We start from the raw sequence: 24,303 nt of genomic DNA, 5'->3' as shown, positions 1-24,303 counted from the left end.
ATATGTTCTTACCTTATATGGTAATATACCAGACCAAAAAAGTTGCAAGTTACAATAACACAGAAGTGTCTAAACTAGTCAAACAAAATGCAACCTTCAAGCACTGATAATCTCAAAATTCCATTCTCTTCTCTATGTTTCTTTTGTGTATTTGAACTGAATAAATCTTGAAATTTGTAAGGGCTGTTTTTAATACTGGTGAATCAATCCTAAATCACAACACTTAGAATAGATCAGCTGGTATTAACAACTTGACATACAAACAAATTAATGATCTCAACAAAAAATGATGGTGCAGTGATAATGTCACTGGATTTGTAATCCAGAAGCTCAGGCTAACACCACAGAGACACAGGTTCCCACCATGGTAGCTGGTGAAACTGAAATTCAATTAATAAATTTAATTAATAAATAAAAATCTGAAATTCAAAGCAACATTGCCATGGAATTATTGATTACTGTAAAAAAAAACCTAACTGGTTCACTAATGTCTTTAAAGAAAGAATATCGGTCAACCTTACCTGCTCCAGCTGACAAGAAACTCCAGACCCATTGCAATATGGTTGACTCTTAACCACCCTTGGAAATGGCCCAGCAATCCCATCAAATTGTACCAAACCATATAAAAAAAGTCAAAAAGGAATGAAACCAAACAGATTACCTGCCATCAACTTAAGCACGCGAAACAACAAAGGCATCGCCAGCATCAACCCAATAATGTGGGAAATTGCCGAGTATGCCCTGTACACAAATCCAATCCAGCCAATTACCATCCCATCAACCTATTCGCAATCATCAGCAAAGTGATGGAAAGTGTCCTCAACAGTACTATCAAAAGCCACTTACCCAGCAATAAACTGTTTCCTGACATTCAGTTTGGGTTCTGTCAGGATCACCCTGTCCTGAACTCATTACAGCCTAGGTCCAAATGTGAAAAGAAGAGCTGACCTCGAGGTGAGGTAAGAGCAATTGCTCTTGACAGCAAAGCAGCATTTGACTGAGTGTGGCACCAAGGAACCCTGGCAAAATTGAAGTCAATGGGAATCGGGGGAAAACACTTCCATAGGTTGGTGCCATACTGAGCACTAAGGAACATCGACTTCAGGAAGCATAGTGGAAGACATGCCCCTGTCTACGTCAGCGAAGTGGAAACGGTCAAGAGCTTCAAGTTTCTATGTGTCCAGATCACCAACAATCCGTCCTGGTTCCTCTGTGCTGACGCTATAGTTAAGAAAACCCACTAACGCCTCTAATTTCTCAGGAGGCTAAGGAAATTCAGCATGTCCGCTATGACTCTCACCAATGTTTACAGTTACACCATAGAAAGCATTTTTTCTGTATATATCACAGCTTGGTATGGCTCCTGCTCTGACCAAGACCGCAAGGAATTACAAAGATTTGTGAATGTAGCACAGTCCATCGTGCAAACCAGCCTCACATCCACTGACTCCATCTACATTTCCCACTGCCTTGGAAAAGCAGCCAACATAATTCAGGACCTCAGGCACTCTGGACAAGCTCTCTTCCACCTTCTTCTGTCAGGAAAAAGATACAAAAACTGAGATCTGAGAAGTATTTCTTGAGTGAAGAAGTACTCAAAAAATACTTCTTCCCTGATGTCATCAGGCTTTTGAATGGACCTACCATATGGTAAGCTGATTTTCCTCTACACTGTAGCTATGACTGTAACACTACATTCTGCACCCTCTGCTTTCCTTCTCCCCATGTACTCTATGAACAGTATGCTTTGTCTGTATAGCGTGCAAGAGTCAATACTTTTCACTGTATCCCAATACATGTGACAATAACAAATCAAATCAAAGATGACTGCAGTTGATTGAGGTCAATCATCACGGCCCCAGGACATAACTACAGGAGTTCCTCATGGTAGTGTTCGAGATCCAACCAATGCAATGACCTTCCTTCCATCATAAAGGTCAGAGATGGGGATGTTTGATGATGATTACATAATGCTCAGCACTCTTTGCAACTCTTCAGATACTGAAGCAGCCTGTGTCCATATGCAGCAAGGCCTGGACAATATCTAGGCTTAGATTGATATGTGGCAGGTAACATTCGCATCACACAGGTGCCAAGCAATGTCATTCATTGGAGAATTGAACATGTCCCCAATACCATGTATGAGTGACTTGGAAGCAGAACTGGTATGTTCAAGCTTGCAGATGACAGGAAGCACAGTATGTGGATGAAAGCAGGGAATTACAAATGGACAGACAATGAGTGGTAGATGAACTTTCATATGGAAAAATTAGAGGTCAGTCCTGTGTTTTACTATTTATTCCTTCAAAGTAAATAAAGAGATATGTAGTACATTTGGAAGCACAATAGGAATGGAAGTTGGGTGTTGGAAAGGACAGCAAGTGAGAAAATCTATGGAAGATGGGAGTCATATGTGCAGAAGTGTACGATTTTCCACACTGACTTGAAGGAAGGCAATTCAGAGTATTTTTTTTAATTATAAGAAATTCAGAGCTACAAAGCAGCAAAAATATGAGATGTCCAAACACGTAAATGAGTAAAGGCTAGTATACAGGTACAAAAATTAATCCAAAAGGCTGATGGAATATTGGCCTTTGTGGATTGGAATTCAGATGTAATGCTTTGATTGCACAAAACTTTGGTCAGACTTAATCTGGAACAGTGCATTCTGTTTTGGGCACCAAATCTCAGAAATGATATACTGTCATTAGACAGGATGCAGCGTAGCTTGATGAGAACAATACTATGATTTAAAGGATTAAATAATCCTTTGCATGGTTGCATGAGGATATCTTGTATTCCCTCAAGTTTAGATGGTAGAGGAAGGATAAAATCTAAGATTTTAAAATGATTATGGGATTCAGTCGGATAAATATAGAGAAGGGATTCCTCCAATGGGGGAATCCAGAACAAGGTGGTAGAAGCTAAAAATTACAGCTAAGCCATGGAAGGATGAAATCAAGCAACAGTTTTTCACAAAGTGTAGAAAAGTTAGACTTTTGGTTGAGCAATAATGAATGTTTGCTAGGACAATGGGAAAGTTCCATACTCTTCTTTAGAAAATATGCCACAAGATCTTTTACATCCACCTGAACAGGCATACAAAGTCTCACTTCAACATCCCACATATCAGACATTGAAGTTCATCGACTGCGATAACTTTGTGAATACTAAATCTCATTAAATGAGCACAGAAAAATGAAGTGGATTTTTTAATGATAAAACTTAACATTTCACATATTCAGCTTCACGATTAAAGAATTCACAATTAAATAATTAACTTAATGCTATCGCAACTAGATGCCACCGACCGCATTAATGAATTCAATTTATTGAGATCAATGGAGATCTTCAGATTACAGTGGGCACAGCTCAAACATACAAAAGGTATGTGGTCCAATACAAAAATGGAAATCTGATGAGGGCAAAACCCTTAGTGAAGTCTACTGAAAAATACAAATCAAGCTTTACAAGGATGAGAGTTCAATGTTCTAAGCAAGAACATTTAAAACAACATAATTTAAAATGCTCAGATTCCTAAACAGCAGCTTTCCCAACACAAAACAGAAAACTCAATTATTTGCAGCTTCAAGGAAATGATCACCTCCCTGGGTTAACATTTTTAAAAACTTAATGCAATGAATATTAAGATTTCACAAAGCTATTCTCAACATTTGGGAGGAGATTGTAATGTTAATCCAAAACGTTTAGCTAAATTTTACCCCTCCAAATTTCTTTTTAAGATTTTACTCAATCCTACCTATGCCAGACTTTCCCCACCCCCATTATCCTACTTCAACTTTGGAGAAGAGGGACGTATTGTTTGCTAACAGAGGTGATTGTGAAGTTTGAGGGATGTACCAGAAAAGTACAGCAGAGTATCCTCACCTACACATGGAAATTACATCCATGCCCATGAATGATGTCACCAAGGAGCAGACGGCACATAATGAAGGGCAATTCAAATGTGACTATGCACAGCAAAGAGAAACCACTGTAGGAAACACACTGGTTAAATAAAGGTAGAACCAAGAGAGTACAGCTCCCCCCAGAAGTGAGCAACTGGGCACAACTGGAAGGGAATAAACCACAGGATGAATTCCACAGAAGTCAAAGAAAGAGACATAAACACACCATAGTGATTCACAGTTACAGAGAAGTCATTCATAACTTTGGCCAGGTTAGTTTTGTTGCTGCAAACAGAGCACAAATTGGGCATGAAGGATATAAATATGGAATTATTGAAAAACAACAAAGTTTACAAAATCTTGCTTTGAAACCTCTTTCCTTTCAATACGAATTCAAAGTGCAACATAACAGGAGTGTTTCTGGCATACATCTCCTTTAACTTTCAAAGGGACATTGTGCCAGTCTTGTAATTAATTGCTGCCAGACATTAACAAATTTTTAAAAAACTCAAGTGCTTTAAACTGCCAGTTTTTGCCAAGCTTCAATTTTTTTAAAATGTATTTGTTTTACAGATTATGGGTGTCGCTGGCTAAGAGTAGGCCAGTATTTATTACCCATCCCTGGTGGCAAGCTGGCTTCTTGAATCACTGCAGTACCTGAGGTGTAGGGACTCTCACAGTGCTGTTGGAGAGGGAGCACCAGGATTTTGACCCTGCGACAGTGAAAGAAAGGTGATGTTGTCAAGTCAGGTTGGTGAGTGACTTGGAGGAGAACTTCCAGGTGGTGGTGTTCCCAGCTGTCTGCTGCCCTTGTCCTTCTAGATGGTGGTGGTTGTGGGTTTGGAAGGTGTGGCCTAAAGAACCTTGGTGTGTTCCTGCAGTGTATCTTGTGGATGGTACACACTGCTGTCATTGTTCGTCGGTGGTGGAGGGATTGAATGTTTGTGGAATGGGTACTAATCAAACAAGCTGCTTTGTCCTGGATGGTGGTGAGCTTGTTGAATGTTGTCAGAGCTACTCATCTAGGCAAGTGGAAAGCAGACACATCTTTAAATAATAATTAATGAACATGAAATAATCTGCTGAAAAATCTGCTACAATTCCTATGCACTGAATCCCCAAGAACATCCCATTCTCCCAAGAATCATCGAGTAATAGGATTTATATAAAAGTTATTTTAGAAGATGAAAACTAATGACTTCATTTTCTAAAAATAACATCCAATCCTACAATTAGTAAAGCTATATAAAATATAAGTGGCTGATGAAATTCAACGTGGGCAAGTGCGAGGTCGTACACTTTGGAAAAAAGAATAGAGGCATGGACTATTTTCTAAACGGTGACAAAATTCATAATGCTAAAGTGCAAAGGGACTTGGGAGTCCTAGTCCAGGATTCTCTAAAGGTAAACTTGCAGGTTGAGTCCGTAATTAAGAAAGCAAATGTAATGTTGTCATTTATCTCAAGAGGCTTGGAATACAAAAGCAGGGATGTACTTCTGAGGCTTTATAAAGCACTGGTTAGGCCCCATTTGGAGTACTGTGAGCAATTTTGGGCCCCACACCTCAGGAAGGACATACTGGCACTGGAGCGGGTCCAGCGGAGATTCACACGGATGATCCCAGGAATGGTAGGCCTGACATACGATGAACGTCTGAGGATCGTGGGATTATATTCATTGGAGTTTAGGAGGTTGAGGGGAGATCTGATAGAAACTTACAAGATAATGAACGGCTTAGATAGGATGGACGTAGGGAAGTTGTTTCCATTAACAGGGGAGACTAGGACGCGGGGGCACAGCCTTAGAATAAAAGGGAGTCACTTTAGAACAGAGATGAGGAGAAATTTCTTCAGCCAGAGAGTGGTGGGTCTGTGGAATTCATTGCCACAGAGGGCTGTGGAGGCCGAGACGTTGAGCGTCTTCAAGACAGAAATTGATAAATTCTTGATTTCTCGAGGAATTAAGGGCTATGGGGAGAGAGCGGGTAAATGGAGTTGAAATCAACCATGATTGAATGGTGGAGTGGACTCGATGGGCCGAATGGCCTTACTTCCGCTCCTATGTCTTATGGTCTTATGGTCTTATGGTCTAATCCTTCGTACAGGTGCATATTTTACATAGTTCCGAAGTGCATGAAATGATTTAGACAGCTCTCGACAAACAGCATGGAAGAGCTCCATGTAAAAACATCAAAAGCTGATGAACGCAACAATTGTTCCTCTAATTGTACAGCTAAGTTATTTCTTCGACAAAAATTCACATTTATATTCACAACAACTTCACAGAATCATAGAGTCCACAGCACAGATCCAGGCGATTTAGTCCACTGTACCTATTCTAACAATTCAATTGTTCTCTGCATAAATCCCATTTCACTCCATTCTTTTATATTCTTTTTAGATTATCTAAATCTCTTTTAAACAATGCTTCAAGTCTCATGTAGACATGCAATCCCTGCTCCTATAAATTTGTGCAAGGAAAAGGCTGCTCTTTTGTGACATAATTCACAAGCACGAGCTCTTGCGGTAGCAATCCTGAGCTTCTGTTCCCTTGTTACCACTTCATCAAGTGAAAAAAATCTTTCGCTTATTAACCCTTTAAGTCAATTTTAAAATTCTCATCCTTATTTTTAAATCCCTCCGTGAACTTGCCCCTTCCCTATCTGTCAGCTCCTCCAGTTCTACACCACTCCCAGGAATTCTCCAGCTCTTCCAATTCAAGCCTGTTGCATATCGCCCATTTTCATCACACTAGCATTGGCAGTTGTGCCTTGAGCTGCCACAGCCATGAAGCTCTAGAGTTTCTCCTTCACCTCTCTTCCCCCAACCCTCACCTCACCTTTTTAAGATGCTCCTTAAAAACCGAATTCTTTGATCAAGTTTGTGATCATCTATCCTGATGGTCACCTAATTGGTTCAGTGTCGATCTTTTATAATTATATTCCTGTAAAGCACCTTGGGATGTTTTATGGCATTAAAGGTGAGTCAACATAGAAAGAGGCCATTTGGCACATCAAGTCCATGCCAATTCTCTGTACAGCAATCCAGTTCGTCCCATTTCCCCACTAACCCCAAAGTCCTGCAAATTTCTGCATAAATGAAAGTTGTTTTTGTTATTGATCTAATGGCAATTTCAATGGGGAGTTTACTTGATTTTTTTATTTGCCATTCAGCCATGGAAAGAGTGTCAATTAAGCAAGTTTTACATATATTACATAGGAACAGGTCATTTGGCTCAACCAGTCAGTGCCGTTATTTATGCTCCCTTCTTTCCTCATCTAAATCTATCATCGTTAACTCCAATTCTCTTCTCCCTCGTAGGTTTGCCTAGCTTTCCCTTTAATGTACTTATAAAATTTACTTCACCATTCTCTGTGATGGCAAGTTCCACATTCTCACCACTTCAAGGGTTTCTTCTGAATTTCTTACAGGATTTTTTGACTTGTTGGTGGCTTCTAGTTGTGCTCTTGCCCACAAGAGGAAACATTCTCTCCATATCCACTCGGTTAACATCTTACATTATTTTAAAGCTCTTTATTAGATTTACCCCCAGCCTCCTCCTTTCCCCATGAGAAGAGATCCAGCTTGCCAATCCTTTCCTAATATGCCTACTTACGCATTTCTGGTATCACCCTTGTAAATCTTCCCCGTACCCTCCAGTGCCTCTATATCCATTTCATAATATAGCATGATAATAACTAACTTCTTCAATAATTTTCCAAGTCCACTTATTTTCACATATTACTAATCATTTGCTTTATTATTGATCTTTCCCTCATGTGTGATTTCTAAGGTGTGCTGCTGCAAGTGGCCCTGTCATGAAACACGGTGCTCAAAGGCAATGCTTACTGGTGCAATAGCTTTGATATAGTGCGACTATGATATATTTTTAATATATAAATGGACAGACAGTGAACAGAGTGTAATATTGCCGTGTGTACTTCTTCATCAACACGTTCTTTCTATTTTAAACCTTGAGGAAATATTCATGCACAGAATCGTTATGGCACAGGAGGCCATTCAGCCCACCATGTCTGCAATGGCTCTCCAAATGAGCATTATGACAATGCCAATCCCCTGCCTTTTCCCCATACCCCTGCACATGTTGGTGACAGAAAAACAAAGTCAGGTGTCTGGTGCAGATCAACGTAATAGTTAATATGTTACATTTGTATCTATTCTTTGATAATTAAATATTTCTTTAATTTTATTTGCTTATGGTAATGCACAGACACAGCTTATTAAAGTTCTTATAACTTGAATATCCAGCTCTCATTGAATCCATCTTTAAGAACTGGTCTGGCCCATCATGCATTTCATAAGGAGCAATTTGGCCCTTTACATCATTTGAGTTTGACATCCCTGGATTCGGGTGTTGAATGCTTCACTCAAAGATAGGTGTCAGAGAAGTGGATTTTGATTCATGGGGCACTGGCACCAGTACTGAAGAAAAGTTGTAATGTTGTGACAGTCTTCATCTGAAGCATGCTGAGATCAGTGTGCATAAATCTATAATGTGCCCACACATAGAACCATAGAAAATTACAGCTCAGAAACAGGCCTTTTGGCCCTTCTCGTCTGTGCCGAACCAGTTTTTGCCTAGTCCCACTGACCTGCACTTGGACCATATCCCTTCGCACCCCTCTCATCCATGAACCCGTCCAAGTTTTTCTTAAATGTTAAAAGTGCATTTACCACTTTATCCAGCAGCTCATTCCACACTCCCACCACTCTCTGCGTGAAGAAGCCCCCCCTAATATTCCCTTTAAACTTTTCTCCTTTCACCCTTAACCCATGCCCTCTGGTTTTTTTCTCCCCTCGCCTCAGAGGAAAAAGCCTGCTTGCATTCACTCTATCTATACCCATCAAAATCTTATACACCTCTATCAAATCTCCCCTCATTCTTCTACGCTCCAGGGAATAAAGTCCCAACCTATTCAATCTCTCTCTGTAACTCAGCTTCTCAAGTCCCGGTAACATCCTTGTGAACCTTCTCTGCACTCTTTCTACCTTATTTACATCCTTTCTGTAACTAGGTGACCAAAACTGTACACAATACTCCAAATTCAGCCTCACCAATGCCTTATATAACCTTACCATAACACTCCAACTTTTATACTTGATACTCCGATTTATAAAGGCCAATGTACCAAAAGCACTCTTTGCAACCCTATCCACCTGTGACGTCACTTTTAGGGAATTCTGCACCTGTATTCCCAGATCCCTCTGTTCAACTGCACACTTCAGAGTCCGACCATTTACCCTGTACGTTCTACTTTGGTTTGTCCTTCCAAAGTGCAATATCTCACACTTGTCTGCGTTAAATTCCATTTGCCATTTTTCAGCCCATATTTCTAGCTGGTCCAAATCCCTTTGCAAGCTTTGAAAACCTTCCTCACTGTCCACTACACCTCCAATCTTTGTATCATCAGCAAACTTGCTGATCCAATTTACCACATTATCATCCAGATCATTGATATAGATGACGAACAACAATGGACCCAGTACTGATCCCTGCGGCACACCACTGGTCACAGGCCTCCACTCAGGGAAGCAATCCTCCACAACCACACTCTGGCTTCTTCCATTGAGCCAGTGTCTAATCCAATTTACTACCTCCCCATATATACCCAGGGACTGAACCTTCCTAACTAACCTCTCATGAGGGACTTTGTCAAAGGCCTTGCTGAAATCCAGGTAGACAACATCCACCGCCTTCCCTTCATCCACTTTCCTGGTAACCTCCTCGAAAAACTCTAATAGATTGGTCAAACATGACCTACCACGCACAAAGCCATGTTGACTCTCCCTAATAAGTCCCTGTCTATCCAAATATTTGTAGATCCTATCCCTTATCACACCTTCCAATAACTTGCCCACCACCGACGTCAAACTTACTGGCCTATAATTTCCCGGATTTCTTTTGGAACCTTTTTTAAACAACGGAACATGAGCCACACTCCAATCATCCGGCACCTCCCCGGTGAGTACTGACATTTTAAATGTGTCTGCCAGGGCCCCTGCAAGTTCAACACTAGCTTCCCTCAAGGTCCGTGGGAATACCCTGTCTGGTCCTGGGGATTTATCCACTCTGATTTGCTTCAAGACATGCCACAGAATTTTCCTCAGCAACTATTTAAGCTTTGGCACTGATCCACAATTGTTAATGTGAACTGATGTTTATTATCTATTTTAAAGTCACTGCTTGATCACAATTGCTCATTTAACAAGATGTCAGCTTTCACCCAGAGTAACTTTCACATGTCACGATTCTACTCACGAACTGTCATTTATTAGTATATTTTTGTGATTAAACTCTATTTGCTTTTTTTTTAAGATAAATTCACAGCTAACTCGGTCATCTTCAACTAGAAATAAATGTAAAGCCTCCACGAAGATTTAAATTCCATTCCCAGTTGTTAGCTGCCTTTATATTGCCGCTGCTCTAACTCCAAGAGACCAGAGCATGCAAGTCACTTACAAATATTTATTTTGTTATAACTGACTCCCTTATGCTGGTGGAAAGTTAATTCATGCTCAACTGAAACACAGTTTGTCATTTATAATGACAATAATGAAGCAGGGCAATACTGGCATATCACTGTTTTTTAACCTGCATTTGACAAACAGAGCCAACTGCCTCACAAACGCAAAATTGTCCTCCATGTTTTTAAATTCTGTTCTAAGAAAAAGATCTCTGGAAGAGCACCAACAGAAATTGCATTCACTTTGGTGCCAAGCCTGTTATATCAAGCAGAGAGCAAAGTTAATGAAAAGAAATTAAGTGCAGCTAACACAATGCTTTATATTTTAGGATGTAGATGCACTTAAGGAGAAGTTAGATAAGCATGTAAGGGAGAAAGGAACAGAAGGGCATGTTGATAGGGTTAGAAGAAGAAAGGAAGTATGATGACCTATTTTTGTGTTCATAATAATGAACCATGTTTGAAGAACCAAAGTTTCTCTTATATAATAAGTTAAGCCTTCAGGTTATGAGTAAATGTTAATCCTTCTGAAACTGGAATTTAAAAATCAATTGACAACAGCATGTGGTGTTGGTGGTAAACTATTTCTGGAACACTGCCAAGACTAAAACAGCTCTTTGGCTGTGCTTCAGCAATTTCCATTCAGAGTTCAATGGCATATTGTAAAACATTTGAGGAATCTGCATTTAAGCACCACGCTCTGTGCAACATTCTGGAAGTCTTTCGACAAAGTAAGCCTTTCAACGGAAGCTTTAGGAGACTGTAGAAAAAGCAAATAAATCTCGGCACTTTTGCAGCTTCATAATTGTCATGCATTCAAAGCTCACCACAAAAATCATAAACTATCTGGTATGCCCTCAATTTGCCCAACTGAACAAGAACATGAACACAAATCTAAAGCAGCAGAATATTTTAAATGGCCAGTAACGACATTATAATTATTACTGAATTTTACTTTTAACCAGAACTCTCCATTTCAGAAAAAATATCTTCATAATCCATCTGAAGTACTGAATTCTAAATGACCGATGTACACAGAATAATCATCCACAATTAACCAAATGCCAAGAAGCCAAGCCAGTTCAGGGAATGTTGGAACATTGGGGTCATTTTGAAGGCGGCTAGCTTTGGTGCAGCCAGGGACTGAAACATGTAAAAACTGTACAATCCTGTGCATCATCTACAAGATCCATCAGGCCCTCACTGAACACAAAGAAGAATTACAGATTATTGCAAGCAGAGTTTTGGTGTTCTAGAAATCTTGGCCTGGACCCCAAATGAAAATTGCCTAATCCCAAGGTAAGCAACTGAGATGGGGGTGGTCAGATTGGTTGAGAAGCCCAGGGGACCCACGAGGAAACAAGAAACCTAGCTTTCTGGGCCACTTTTGTCTCCAGCTCCTGCGACTTGACAGGTCAAGCTTCACGGAAAAACCACAGGCCTTTCCTGCACAAATGTAAGCTTAAGATACCTCACTAATATCATTGGAACCCAATCTCATATTTTAAAACAAAGGACCAAAAATGTTTGGATGGACACCCTTGGCGTTTGCAATTTAAATTTGTCATCAAGATCTGAGTGGGAAGCTTTCCCATTCCATTTTAACTACACACCACATCCAGTTCAATAACAATTTTAAAAATTCATTCATAGGATGACATTGTTGACAAGGCCAGCACTTAGTACCCATCCTGAGAAGAATCATCTTCTAGAATCACTGCTGACCAGATGAAGGCACATCTATAATGCTGTTAGGGAGTTCCAGAATTTTGACTGTGCAACAGTGAAGAAACTGATATTTTTCCAAGTCAGGGTGGTGTCATAACTTCGAGGAAAATTTGAGGTGGTGGTGTTACGATGTCATGGCTGCCTTTGTCCTTCTCCAGGTGGTGGTGGTCATGGGTTTGGGAGGTGCTGTGGAAGGGTTTTGGAGAGTTACTGCTGTGCATCTTGTACACGGTACACATTGCTGCCACTATGGTTCAGGGAGTGAACGTTTAAGGTGACGGATAGAGTACCAATCAACCAACAGGCTGTTTTGTTAGGATAGTGTCAAGCTCCTTTTGTGTTGTTGGAGCTGCACACACCCAGGGAAGAATATTCCATCATACTCTTGATTGTGCCTTGTAGATAGTGGGCAAGCTCTGGGGAATCAAGTGTGCAGAATACCCAGGCTCTCACCTGTTTTATATGACTGATCCAGTTAAGTTTCTGGTCAATATTAATCCTCAGAATGTTGGGGAATTCAACAATGGAAATTCCAAATGAATGTTGTGAATAATTAGACTCTGTGTTGAAGATGGTTGTTGCCTGGCACAAATGTTGTTTGCCACTTAGCAGCCGAAATCTGAATATTGTACAGGTCTTGGTGTTTATAAAACTAATTATCTGGAAGAGAGTAAATGGAACTGAACATCGTGCAATCATCAGCAAACATTCCCACTTCTGACCTCATGTTGGAGAGATGGTCATTGATGAAGCAGCTGAAGAGAATTGAGCTTAGAACAGTTGCCTGAGGAATTCCTGCAGAGTATCCTGGGGCTGAGATGATCGGCCTCCAATAATTACAATTATCTTCCTTTGTGCTATCTTTCAACTGGAGAGGAAACCCAATGTCAGTCATGGTCATATTCAATAGAAGAGCAGGCTTGATGGACCATGTGGTCTGTGCATGCTCTTATTTCTTGTGTTCTTATGCCACTCAAACACTGCTCTGATGTAATGTTCCACTATACGTCACTTCCCAAACTCTTCATTACTGAGGGTTGGGCACTTTGCCTGATGATAATGGTAGAGTGAAATGATGGTTACAGATTGTGGCGAAATACAACTCTGCTGCTAATGGCCCACAATGCCTCATAAATGCCCAGTTTTGAGCTGCTGGACTGTTCAGAATCTACTCCACTGCACACAGCAATAGTGCTCACAACACATGTCATTACATATAAAACTGAATTGCATGAGAGTAGGTTCAACATCTGACCATTCTCAAATTTTGTATATATTCAATGTTAATGATGTGATCAAGACCCAAACTAATTATCAAGACTGCTTACCACTAAAAAGGATGATGTGATTATATTTTTAAATCACAGTCAAGGTCCCACATGCAAACTCACCAAGGGTGGTAACTACAAATAATGTCCTACCTATCCACGTTCTCCCCACCCCATACAACTTGGAAGCATTGAATCCAATTGACATAGTTTGTGCACTGACACTCAGCCAGTAAACACAATAACAATGTATTTTGTGCTTTAAAAAGGTTTCACCTTGAGATCGGAGTCCAAGATCAGAACAGGTGACAGTTTCTGAACTATCCTTAGCCACTACCGCCATCTTCCCCCTTTCCCACCCCATGAGATTGCCACAGCCTAGAACCCAAACTACTAATTCTCATAGCCATTAAATTCCACAATTCCCCTCCCCCTTACTGCCAAATTCAAAATGCATGCCTACATTCCACCTCTCAGAACTGGACACAGAATTCGATGTGCAGTTTGACAAAGGTCACACAGTTTGGTCACATTCTTTTTCTAACTCTCATTCTCCTATTTCAGCTATGCAGTTCCATGTTGTGCTCAGCAAAGTGTCTGAGTGTCCAGGTCTGTTCCAGCACTATCCTTAGGTATTTCACAACAAAATGCTTTTTTTCCTTTCCATAGAATCGCTAATGAATTCAGCCCATTTAGTCTACACTGATTTGATTTGTCACATGTATTAATATAGTGAAAAGTATTGTTTCTTGCGCGCTATACAGACAAAGCATACCGTTCATCGAGAAGGAAACAAGAGAGTGCAGAATGTAATGTTACAGTCATAGCTAGGGTGTGGAGAAAGAACAACTTAATGCTAGGTAAATCCATTCAAAAGTCTGACAGCAGCAGGGAAGCAGCTGTTCTTGAGTCGGTTGGTCGTGTCCTCAGACTTTTGTATCTTTTTCCCGAAGGAAGAAGGTGGAAGAGAGAATGTCCGGGGTGCGTGAGGTCCTTAATTATACTGGCTGCTTTGCCGAAGCTGCAGGAAGTGTAGACCGAGTCAATGGATGGGAGGCTGGTTTGTGTGATGGATTGGGCTACATTCACGACCTTTTGTAGTTCCTTGCGGTCTTGGGCAGAGCAGGAGCCATACCAAGCTGTGATACAACCAGAAAGAATGCTTTGCATGGTGCATCCGTAGAAAGAATGCTTTGCATGGTGAGAGTCGTAGCAGACAAGCCAAATTTTCTGAGTCTTCTGAGAAAGTAGAGGCGTTGGTGGGCTTTCTTAACTATAGGGTCGGCATGGGGGACCCAAACTAATTATCAATTAGGTGTCCAGACTGTTGGCGATCTGGACACCTAAAAACTTGAAGCTCTCGACTATTTCTACTTCGTCCCCGTTGATGTAGACAGGGGCATGTTCTCCTGAAGTCGATGAGAATCTTTGTTTTGTTGACATTGAGGGAGAGATTATTGTTGCCGTGCCAGTTCACCAGGTTCTCTCTCTCATTCCTGTACTCTGTCTCGTCATGGTTTGAGATCTGACGACCCACTACAGTGGTGTCATCAACAAACTTGAAAATTGAATTGGAGGGGAATTTGGCCACACACTCATAGATGTATAAGGAGTATAGTAGGGGACTGAGAACACAGCCTTGTGGAGCACCAGTGTTGAGGATGATCGTGGAGGTGGTGTTGTTGTCTATCCTTACCAATTGTGGTCTGTGAGTTAGGAAGTTCAGGATCCAGTCGCAGAGGGAGGTGCCGAGGCCCAGGCCATAGAGTTTGGAGATGTTTCGTGGGAATAATGGTATTGAAAGCTAAGCTCTAGTCAATAAATAGGAATCTGACATAGGTGTCCTTGTTATCTATATGTTCCAAGGTTGAGTGCAGGGCCAGGGAGATGGCATCTGCTGTGGACCTGTTGCGGCGATAGGCAAACTGTAGTGGATCCAGGTAGTCCAGGAGGCTGGAATTGATTCGTACCATGACTATCCTTTCGAAGCACTTCATAATGATGGATGTCAGAGCCACCAGCCGATAGTCATTAAAGCACGCTGCTTGGTTTTTCTTATGTACCAGGATGATGGTCATCTTCTTGAAGCAGATAGGGACCTCAGATAGTTGTAAAGAGAGGTTGAAGATGTCTGCGAATACTCCCACCAGCTGATCCATACAGGATCTGATTGCTTGTCCAGGTAGTCCATCCGGGCAAGTCACTTTCCGTGGGTTGACCTTCGAAAAAGCTGCTCTGACATCTGCAATGGTGACCCCAGATACAAGTTCATCCAGGGTGGAGGGCATGCTTTCGCTGACCTCTTGCTCAAAATGGGCGGAGAATGCATTGAGCTCATCAGGGAGGGGTGCGTGCAGTCGGCGATTTTACATACCTTCATCTTGTAGCCTGTTAAGTCTTGCAGACCTTGCAATAGTCGGCGGGGCTCAGTGTGGCTAGCCTGGGACTCTAGCTTGCTCTGGGACTCTAGCTTGCTCTGGTACTGTCTTTTGACATCTTTGATGGATCTCCTTAGACCGTATCTGGCTTTCTTGCATAGGTCAGTGTCGCCTGACTTGAACTGGACTTCAGCAAGCAGTGGATATTCCTGTTCACCCATGGTTTCCGGTTGGGGAACACATGGATTTGTTTCTTTGGCACACAGTCTTCTACACTTACTAATGAAGTCAGTTACTGTGGTGGCGTACTCATTCAGGCTGGTCGCAGAGTTTTTAAATACTGATCAGTCCACTAACTCCAAGCAGCCCCATAGGGGATCATCCGATTCCTCAGACCAACATTGCACAACTTTCTTTGACGGATTCTCCAGCTTCAGTTTTTGCTTATAAGCCGGGAGCAGGAGCACAGCCTTGTGGTCTGATTTGCCAAAGTGTGGGTGGGCGACAGAGCATGTTTGATATTTATGTAGCAATGGTCTAGGATGTTTGGGCCTCTGGTGGAACAGGGGATGTGTTGGTGGAAACTTGGCCTGATTGAAGTCCCCGGCCACGATGAACAAAGCCTCAGGATGTTTCGTCTCAAGGCTATTCGTAGCGGTGTATATTTTGTCCAGTACAATCTTCACGTCTGCATGGGGTGGGATGTAAACTGCCATCAGGATAACAGAGGTGAACTCCTGCAGAAGGTAGTAGGGGAAGCATTTTAGTGTCAGGTATTCTAAGTTTGAGGAGCAGAAAGTTACCAGGGTTGCTACGTCTAGGCACCATGAGGTAGTGATTAGGAAGCAGAACCCACCTATCCTAGCCTGAGGTCGTTGTGCAGTCCATTTGATGGATTGAGAAGCCCTCTGGTTGTAGGGCACTGTCCGGTGAAGCAGGAATGAACCACATCTCCGTGAAACAGAGTACACAGCAGTCCCTCAGTTCTCTTTGGAAAGTGAGTCTGGCTCTAAGTTCATCTAGCTTGTTTTCCAGAGATTGGACATTTGCAAGCACTAAGTTGGGGGAGGATGGGCCTTTGGGACCACGTTGTTTCACTCTCACCAGCAGGCCTGCACGTTTTCCACGATTCCTGGAGTATCTGCTTCTTTGAGCCTGGGAGACAGTGAGAGTGGTTCTCCGAAAGAACATCTTACCCAGGCCCACTTTCGCCCCACCTATGCCTGTAACCCCACTCATTTACCATGGCTAATCCACCAAACCTACACATCTTGGCCCACTAAGGGACAATTTAGCATGGCCAATCCACCTAACCTGTACAATTTTACACCGTGGGAGGAGACTGGAGCACCCGGAGGAAACCCTATGCAGACAATGGGAGAACGTGCAAACTCCGCACAGATAGCCATCCAAGCTGGAATCTAACCCAAGTCTCTGGCACTGTGATGCAGAAGTGCTAACCACTGTGCCACCATGCCATTCTATGCCACATGTTCCATTAAATTTCATCTACCATATATTTCATTCAACTCATTCTGTATTTTGTGCCTCATCCTATGAGTTTGGTATCATTTATACATTTGTCCACTTTTACATCGAGTTTCTGAATCCAGTTATTTATTGTAATGGCACTAGTAGTGATCTCAATACCAACACCAGACGCATTCCATTCAGTCGTTCCCTCTATTCCAATTCGAACAAGGAATTTTCCAACCTTCAGACAAGTGTTTATTCATTCTCAGAATTCACCCCAAATCATGTATTAATGACTTGTTTTAAACTTTCATTTAATATTTTTCTATATATTGGCACTTCAATTTCCCTGTGTCGCTATGAAGTAATTTGCATATTATTCTATATTAAAAGCACTATGTTTTTCCAAATCCAAGCTGGCGCTAGAAAAAAAAAAATCAGTCCCTGCTCAGCCTTTCCTGCGCTTAAGAAAACAACCCATGCCTATCCATTCTCTCTTCATAGCTCAAAAACTCCATCCCAACAACATCCTGGTGAATCTCCTCTGCACCCTCACCAGTGCAATCACATCCTTCCTATAGTGAGGTGACCAAAACTGCACACTGTATTCCGCTGTGGGGCGGCATGATGGCACAGTGGCTAGCAATGCTACCTGACAGCGCCAGGGACCCGAGTTTGATTCACAGCTTGGGTCACTGTCTATGTGGAGTTTGCATGTTCTCCTCATGTCTGCGTGGGTTTCTTCCGGGTGCTCCGGTTTCCTTCCACAGTCTGAAAGACATGCTGGTTATGTGCATTGGAAATGCTAAATTCTACCTCAGTGTACCCGAACGGGCGCCGGAGTGAAGCTACTAGGGGATTTTCACAGTGACTTTATTGCAATGTTATTGCAAGCCGACTTGTGACACTAATAACTAAATTTGAAACTTTAGCTGTGGCCTAACCAAAGTTTTGTACAGCTCCAATATAACCTCCTTGCTCTTATAATCTATGCCACGACTGTTAAAGGCAAGTGTCCCATGTCTTAAATACTCTATTAATCTGCCCTGCCATGTTCAACGATCTGTGCACAAGCACCCGCTGTTCCTCTGAGATTCTTAGTGTCCTGACATTCATTGAATACTCCCTTGTCTTGTTACTCCTTCCAGGTGCATCACCTCGCACTTTTCAGGGTTAAATTCCATCTGCCAATCTGACCAACCCCTTTATATGTTCCTGCAACTTAAGACCTTCTTCCTCACTATTAACGACCTTGCCAATCCTCATGTCATCTGCAAACAGTTATCATTCCCTTCCCCCCCAATATTCTTATCTACATTGTTTATATATGTGTGGGATCTTGTCAAAGGTTTTGATGATATCAACTGCAGTACTCTCATCTACACATCCGGCCACCTTCTCGAAAAATTCAAATTCGTTAGGCATGACCTACCTCTGACAAAGCCATGCTGACTATCCCTGATCAAACCTTGCATTCCAACTACAGATTAATTTTCTACAATAGTTTCCCTACCACTAATGTGAAACTCATTGTTCTCTAATTCCCTGGTTTATCTCTACGACCCTTCTTGAAAATTGGAACTACATTAGCTGTCCTCCAATCTCTGGCACCTCCCCATGGCCAGAGAGGAATTAAAAATTTTGGCCAGAGCCCCTGTAATTTCCTCCCTTGCCTCCCACAGCAGCCTGGGATACAACTCATCTGGACCTGGGAATTTGTCCACTTTAAAACGCGCCAAAAATCTACAATACTTCCTCACTCCCTATGTCAACCTGTTCAAGAACCTCTCTTCCTGAATTGTGCACCTACATCCTTCTTCTCCTGAGTGAAGACAGATGCAAAGTACTCATTTAACACCCTCCCAATGCCCTCTGGCTCTAGGCACAGATTGCCCCCTTGGTCCTTCATGGCCCTTCTCTTTCCCTGTAATATATTTCTCTAAATCATCAATTGGAGATCTTAAGTATTTAAATATTTATGGCCGACTTAAGTTGGTAAGTTACTCTACAACTGCAAAAAATGATTGTCAAGTATAGTTTATATTTAAAACAAACCTGAATGCAGTTTACAGGGAGTCTTAAATTGTTAGTCACAGGCAGATTGTCACTTTTAAGGCAGCACGGTGATGCAGTGGTTAGCACTGGTGTCTCATAGCGCCAGGGACCAGGGTTCAATTCCGGCCTTCGGTGACTATCTGTGTGGAGTTTGCACGTTCTCCTCGTGTCTGAATGGGTTTCCTCTTAGTGCTCCAGTTTCCTCCCACAGTCCAAAAACATACAGCTTAGTTGCTAAAATTGCCCCTGAGTGTCAGTGGGATGAGCAGGGGAAATAAGTGGGGTTACAAGAATAGGACCTGGGTGGGATTGATCTTGGTGCAGCCACGATGGGCCAAATGGCCTCCTTCTGCACTGTAGGAATTATATGATTCTTATATGATTCAGTTCAAAGACCCATTAAATGCAAGTAAACTGAAGTAATTACAGTAATAGGGCAAACCACCAGAGACAATTCACACTCTTGGCAAGATTAATTGGCTGTGGCACAACCACTGGGAGTGGGGCAGGTTACCCCTCAATTTTGTAAGCCAGGGTGTGGGGGGACTGTGCTGCTGGTTACATCTAGCCCTATGTTACTATCCCCATACCTGGAAACGGAACCAAACAATGTTAAGAATCACAAGGTTCTGCACATTAACTTTTTAAAATCATGAATAGGATTCTTGCACAGATGTGGCCTGTAACATTAAAAAGACAATGTGCAAAAGGGATTTTAAAAATGTTTTTACTGAAATGGCCAGCGATTATTTCCTCACAAACTGAAGCATAAAAATTACAAAGCTCTTGAATTTCTCAAGAATAAAGGAATGTAACATATGAAACAGTGCAGCAATTTGTATAAATTCTAATCATTCAAGTCTCTAAAAGATAAATGTCCAGACACAAACCACCATTGTACTGGCTGCAACCAAGAATGAATGATTTTATGTATTAATATGAAATATCCGAAAAATAGAATCACCATCAGAATACTAGACTCTCAAACAGAAGCTATAATTAAATCTGTCTTTGAGAACGCGATGAATTTCCCGAGCAATCATATTTTCAATTGACCAAAAAGAAGCCACTGAAGCTGGCAGTGTACTGCAGTATAGACCATTGCTGACATTGTTGGTCTGTAACTGGGCTATGAGAAAACAAGTTGTAATTGAACTAGAGTTTGAATTGCTCTCTGCCATATGTGACATCATTCATGTGACAATATCATGGGATGTCTGAAGATCACAATGCAAGGATGGCATTATACGTTGATTCACCAGAAGGAACTCTTCAGTTGTAGGCAATAAAACAAGACTTACTCCAACTTATAAATCAAAAGAAAAAGGTTTAATAAAGAAACTTCATTATTCCAACACTTGAGGCCTCACCCTGGGCCATTCCAAGCTCCCACAAACCCCAGCAGTTTCTTATTTATACTGAGTCAGCTGACCACCACACCATTTTGTCATTGGTTACATAGTTTACTGGGTCAGCTGACCCTTACAGCATGTTACCATTGGTAACACTACAACAGATCCAATGTTATCATTGGTTACATTCTAACCTTATGCACAGTTTTCTTAGCATTGCAGCATTTTGGGAACTCAAATGCACTATTTTTTATGTAAGACACCACCAAAGTCTTGTTTTCAATTAATATATTCTGCTCAATTGACTTTCATCGCATATCCTCCCACTTCAAAAATAAAATGAATGGTATGGTTTCCCTGGAAAATTGTGAACAAGTTTTATACATATATTATACCATACATGTTAAAATATTATACATGTTGACATATTGAACTTTCCATTTAAAAAAACAGTACGAATGCATCCCAATAAATTAACTATGGGTTGTCACTAAATAAGCTTTCATTGAAGAGTAATTGCAGCATAATTAATGCAGAAATTGGTCAAGGGTTAAATTTTGAATATGCACTGACCAATGTCTGCAATAAATTACCCAAAACAGAATAAGCACACACTCCTGATTAATGCCACAGAACAAAGAGAAATTTCTATTTTGCAAACTCAAAAGGATTCCACTGACTGTAAACCATCATTTGAACTCTTATGACATTACTATCTTTCAATAAAGTAGCCACTTTTTGCAACTTAATGGCTGAATCAAATATTTTTCATGTACTTACAGTCGATAGTTATAAAGCCTATAAAATGCACATTTACACAGTAGGAGACCTTGAATGTATATTATACATTTCATCTTAACAGATTATGGTTAAATTGCAGATTTTGTTTTTACATTTAAATTATATTTACCCATATCCACACCCCAGTTTAATGTAATCCACATTATAGCCTACTCAAAATTTAACTTGAGGTTGAAGAAAAATCCAGGTCTCAGATCAGTATGGCCCTCCATGCAACGATGCTCATTCTCAGTTTTCAAAATATTTTACCCTCTTCTTTGCATGGTACATTTATATTAAAAAACATTCATGCAGCAAAAACGTGAGTGGCACATGGAAAAAGTTGATAGGGAAGTTATCTGCAACACCTTTTTCAGCATACAGATAGACCAAAACAAATGTAAAACATTATCATTACAGAATTGCAGATTTAAGAAATTAGAACAGATTGACTCACCACATTGCTGAATCTATAACTAGAAATTAATCCATTTCAGCTAAGAATGGGGCAAAACAGTTTTTCCTCACTATTTGTAAGCAATCATCTGACAAGATCTGCGAAAAACATGCTAATGATTACTTCTGATAAGAAAGCTACTTGCCAATGACATTACAACCAGATGTTGAAAAGAACAAAAGTGAAAGAGGCAATAATAATCACCACCCTAATTTACCGAACACTTTCCATTTTTCACCAAGAATTATCCTGAGGTAGGAACTCCCCACTAAAAAAAAATCTAAACTCTATTGGTTGGTGAAGGCAATGAGTGATAGAGGCATACAAACCAGAAAGTCTGATTTATGGTCTGCATTAATGGGAACAAGCAGTATTGCACTATGGGGTCAAATGGCTATCACATTCCTTGGTTTGTGAAGGATTCAACCAGGTTTTCCTCCCATAATTGCTTTTCAGTGATCCCCTATCGAAAAGGGTCCTCACTGACTTCAAATGAGGACAAGATCATGCTCCACTACAATGACTTCACGTGTTTAAAATATCATGGAATCATGTCCTAAAAACACCAAATTAGAAAAAATGAAGCAAGCAATCAAAAAATGCTTTTTTCTGTTCTTATTCTCCCGCGTGACTTCTGTTGAGGATAGGTACACAGCCCACCAACAGTACCATTCTCTAACCAGGTGCCAAGAGACATGTGGCTGTGGTTCAAAATAGGCTTCCTCTGGATTTTTCCCTCCTGTAAGGAAGCACCTGGCCTCACATGGCACGTTGCCCAAGCAATTTTGATAAGGTTTTCAGAATGCAGATGGGTCCTAGAAAAAATTCTCACGTACAGTAAAAATTATTATTAAACATATAGCCTATCATTTTCATCATTATCCAACCATTTAATTTCCTCAACTGAATGTATGTGCAATTTATGATCGGAATGCTGGAAAACATAATTCTCTGTTTGACTTGGTGATATTCTGAAAAGCTTTTAGCAAAAGCGCAAATAACACTTTAAAAAACATGACAATTATTCACAACCTCAGTCAAGCGGACCTATGATGGGCCCTCACCGTCGTTCTCTCCACAGATGTTGCTGGCCTGCTGTTTCCAGCATATTTTGTTACTGTATTAGCAAAGTAATTAAACCATCGAATTAAAAAATCGTATCAATCTACTGTCGAGCCTGCATAAATCGACAGGAGGTGGTAACATGACCTAAGTCTGTGCTCGAGATAGAAGTTTGACCCGGTAGAATCACCATTTCCAGATAAAACGGCGGAGTTTTGTAGCTTTGGATTAGTTCCTCAATAAACGCAACCCTCGTCAACCCAACTTTATTTGTAAATACCAAGACCGCCTACATTGCCGGCTGTGCTGGAACAGCCTTCCAGTTTATCCTGGGCCAAAGACACGTCCCTGACAGGTGGATGGGAACGTCAATCAAACATTATCCACATCAGGTTAGGTTGCCCGCAAGCAGGGAACACTTAATCCAAATAGGAATTAATTATCAGCCTTTCTCTCTGCGTTTTAATCCAATGCCGCACTATCGACGAGAGCCTTCGCACTATAACTTACAAAATGTTAAGACATGATATAGGTGTCAAATCTCAGCGCACACTGTCAATGATCTTTCAGTCACGGCCTACAGCAAGGTGGGAAAACCTCGGGGAGCGAGGTATGCTGTTTTACAACTGAACACACACAGGAGAAAAAGTGAATTAATTAAGGAGAGGCGATCGAGCGCCTCCTTACCTTTGGAATACAAGCTCTTGGGCGAATTAAGATCCAGATCCGCGCTGAGGAGCGAGATGAAATCAGAGGGCATCACCTGGGAGGAGGAGGAAGAGTCAGAACCCCTCCAGCGGAATCAATTCTTTTCTTAAAAATTATCTTCCGTTATTATTTTTAATTCCGGTTTAAGTGAAGAAGACCTCGCCCCTCGGTTCGGATTCTCCTGCCTCCCTCTCTCTCTCTCTCTCAAGGGGGCGGGAATGGGGAAATAAAAGATGGAAATAACAAACCAAAAAAAAAAATTTAAAAGGCAGGGGTACGAATGAAATGCGTGTGTCTCACTGAAATGGATATGTTGGGTCTCCTGTGAGGTGAGAGTGTGTCTGCTTCTGCTCTGCGTAACCTCGCCATACAAACTGCTGTCTATCCTCGCTTCAATCCTCGGCTCCAACCGACGTTCGTTCTCATCCTAACAGCCTCGCGCCAGGCCCCGCCCACTCCGGTACAACGTCAACGCACGTTCTCCCCCCCTCCCAACAACCGCCGTGGAAAACGTCATCGCGTACGCATGTCTCCGTCCCCCACCCGCGCAGGCGCACACGCACCGAGCCCGCGACTGGAGCGGTGCGCGGTTATTGCGCAGCCTTCGATTTAGCGTTGGGTGGGTGATTGTTGTCCGCCGGAGTCGGTTA

The 24,303-nt window shown here is 41.5% G+C and overlaps 1 protein-coding gene across 1 annotated transcript in view; it reads right to left on the bottom strand.

Annotated features, from left to right (window-relative positions):
* Nucleotides 1-24,083, bottom strand: part of nfat5b (nuclear factor of activated T cells 5b) — a 171,234-nt gene extending 147,151 nt beyond the window's left edge. The window contains exon 1 of the mRNA XM_078210660.1: nucleotides 23,633-24,083. Within this exon, the coding sequence (XP_078066786.1) occupies nucleotides 23,633-23,705 (73 nt within the window). The 5' untranslated portion in view covers nucleotides 23,706-24,083. The remainder of the gene's footprint in view (nucleotides 1-23,632) is intronic.
* Nucleotides 24,084-24,303: the final 220 nt, after the last annotated feature.

The sequence above is a fragment of the Mustelus asterias genome, chromosome 4 (genome assembly GCF_964213995.1).
Source record: "Mustelus asterias chromosome 4, sMusAst1.hap1.1, whole genome shotgun sequence".
In the NCBI taxonomy this organism is placed as follows: domain Eukaryota; kingdom Metazoa; phylum Chordata; class Chondrichthyes; order Carcharhiniformes; family Triakidae; genus Mustelus; species Mustelus asterias.
Note: the sequence above shows the minus strand (reverse complement) of the source record. Positions and strands in the feature narration are given on the sequence as shown.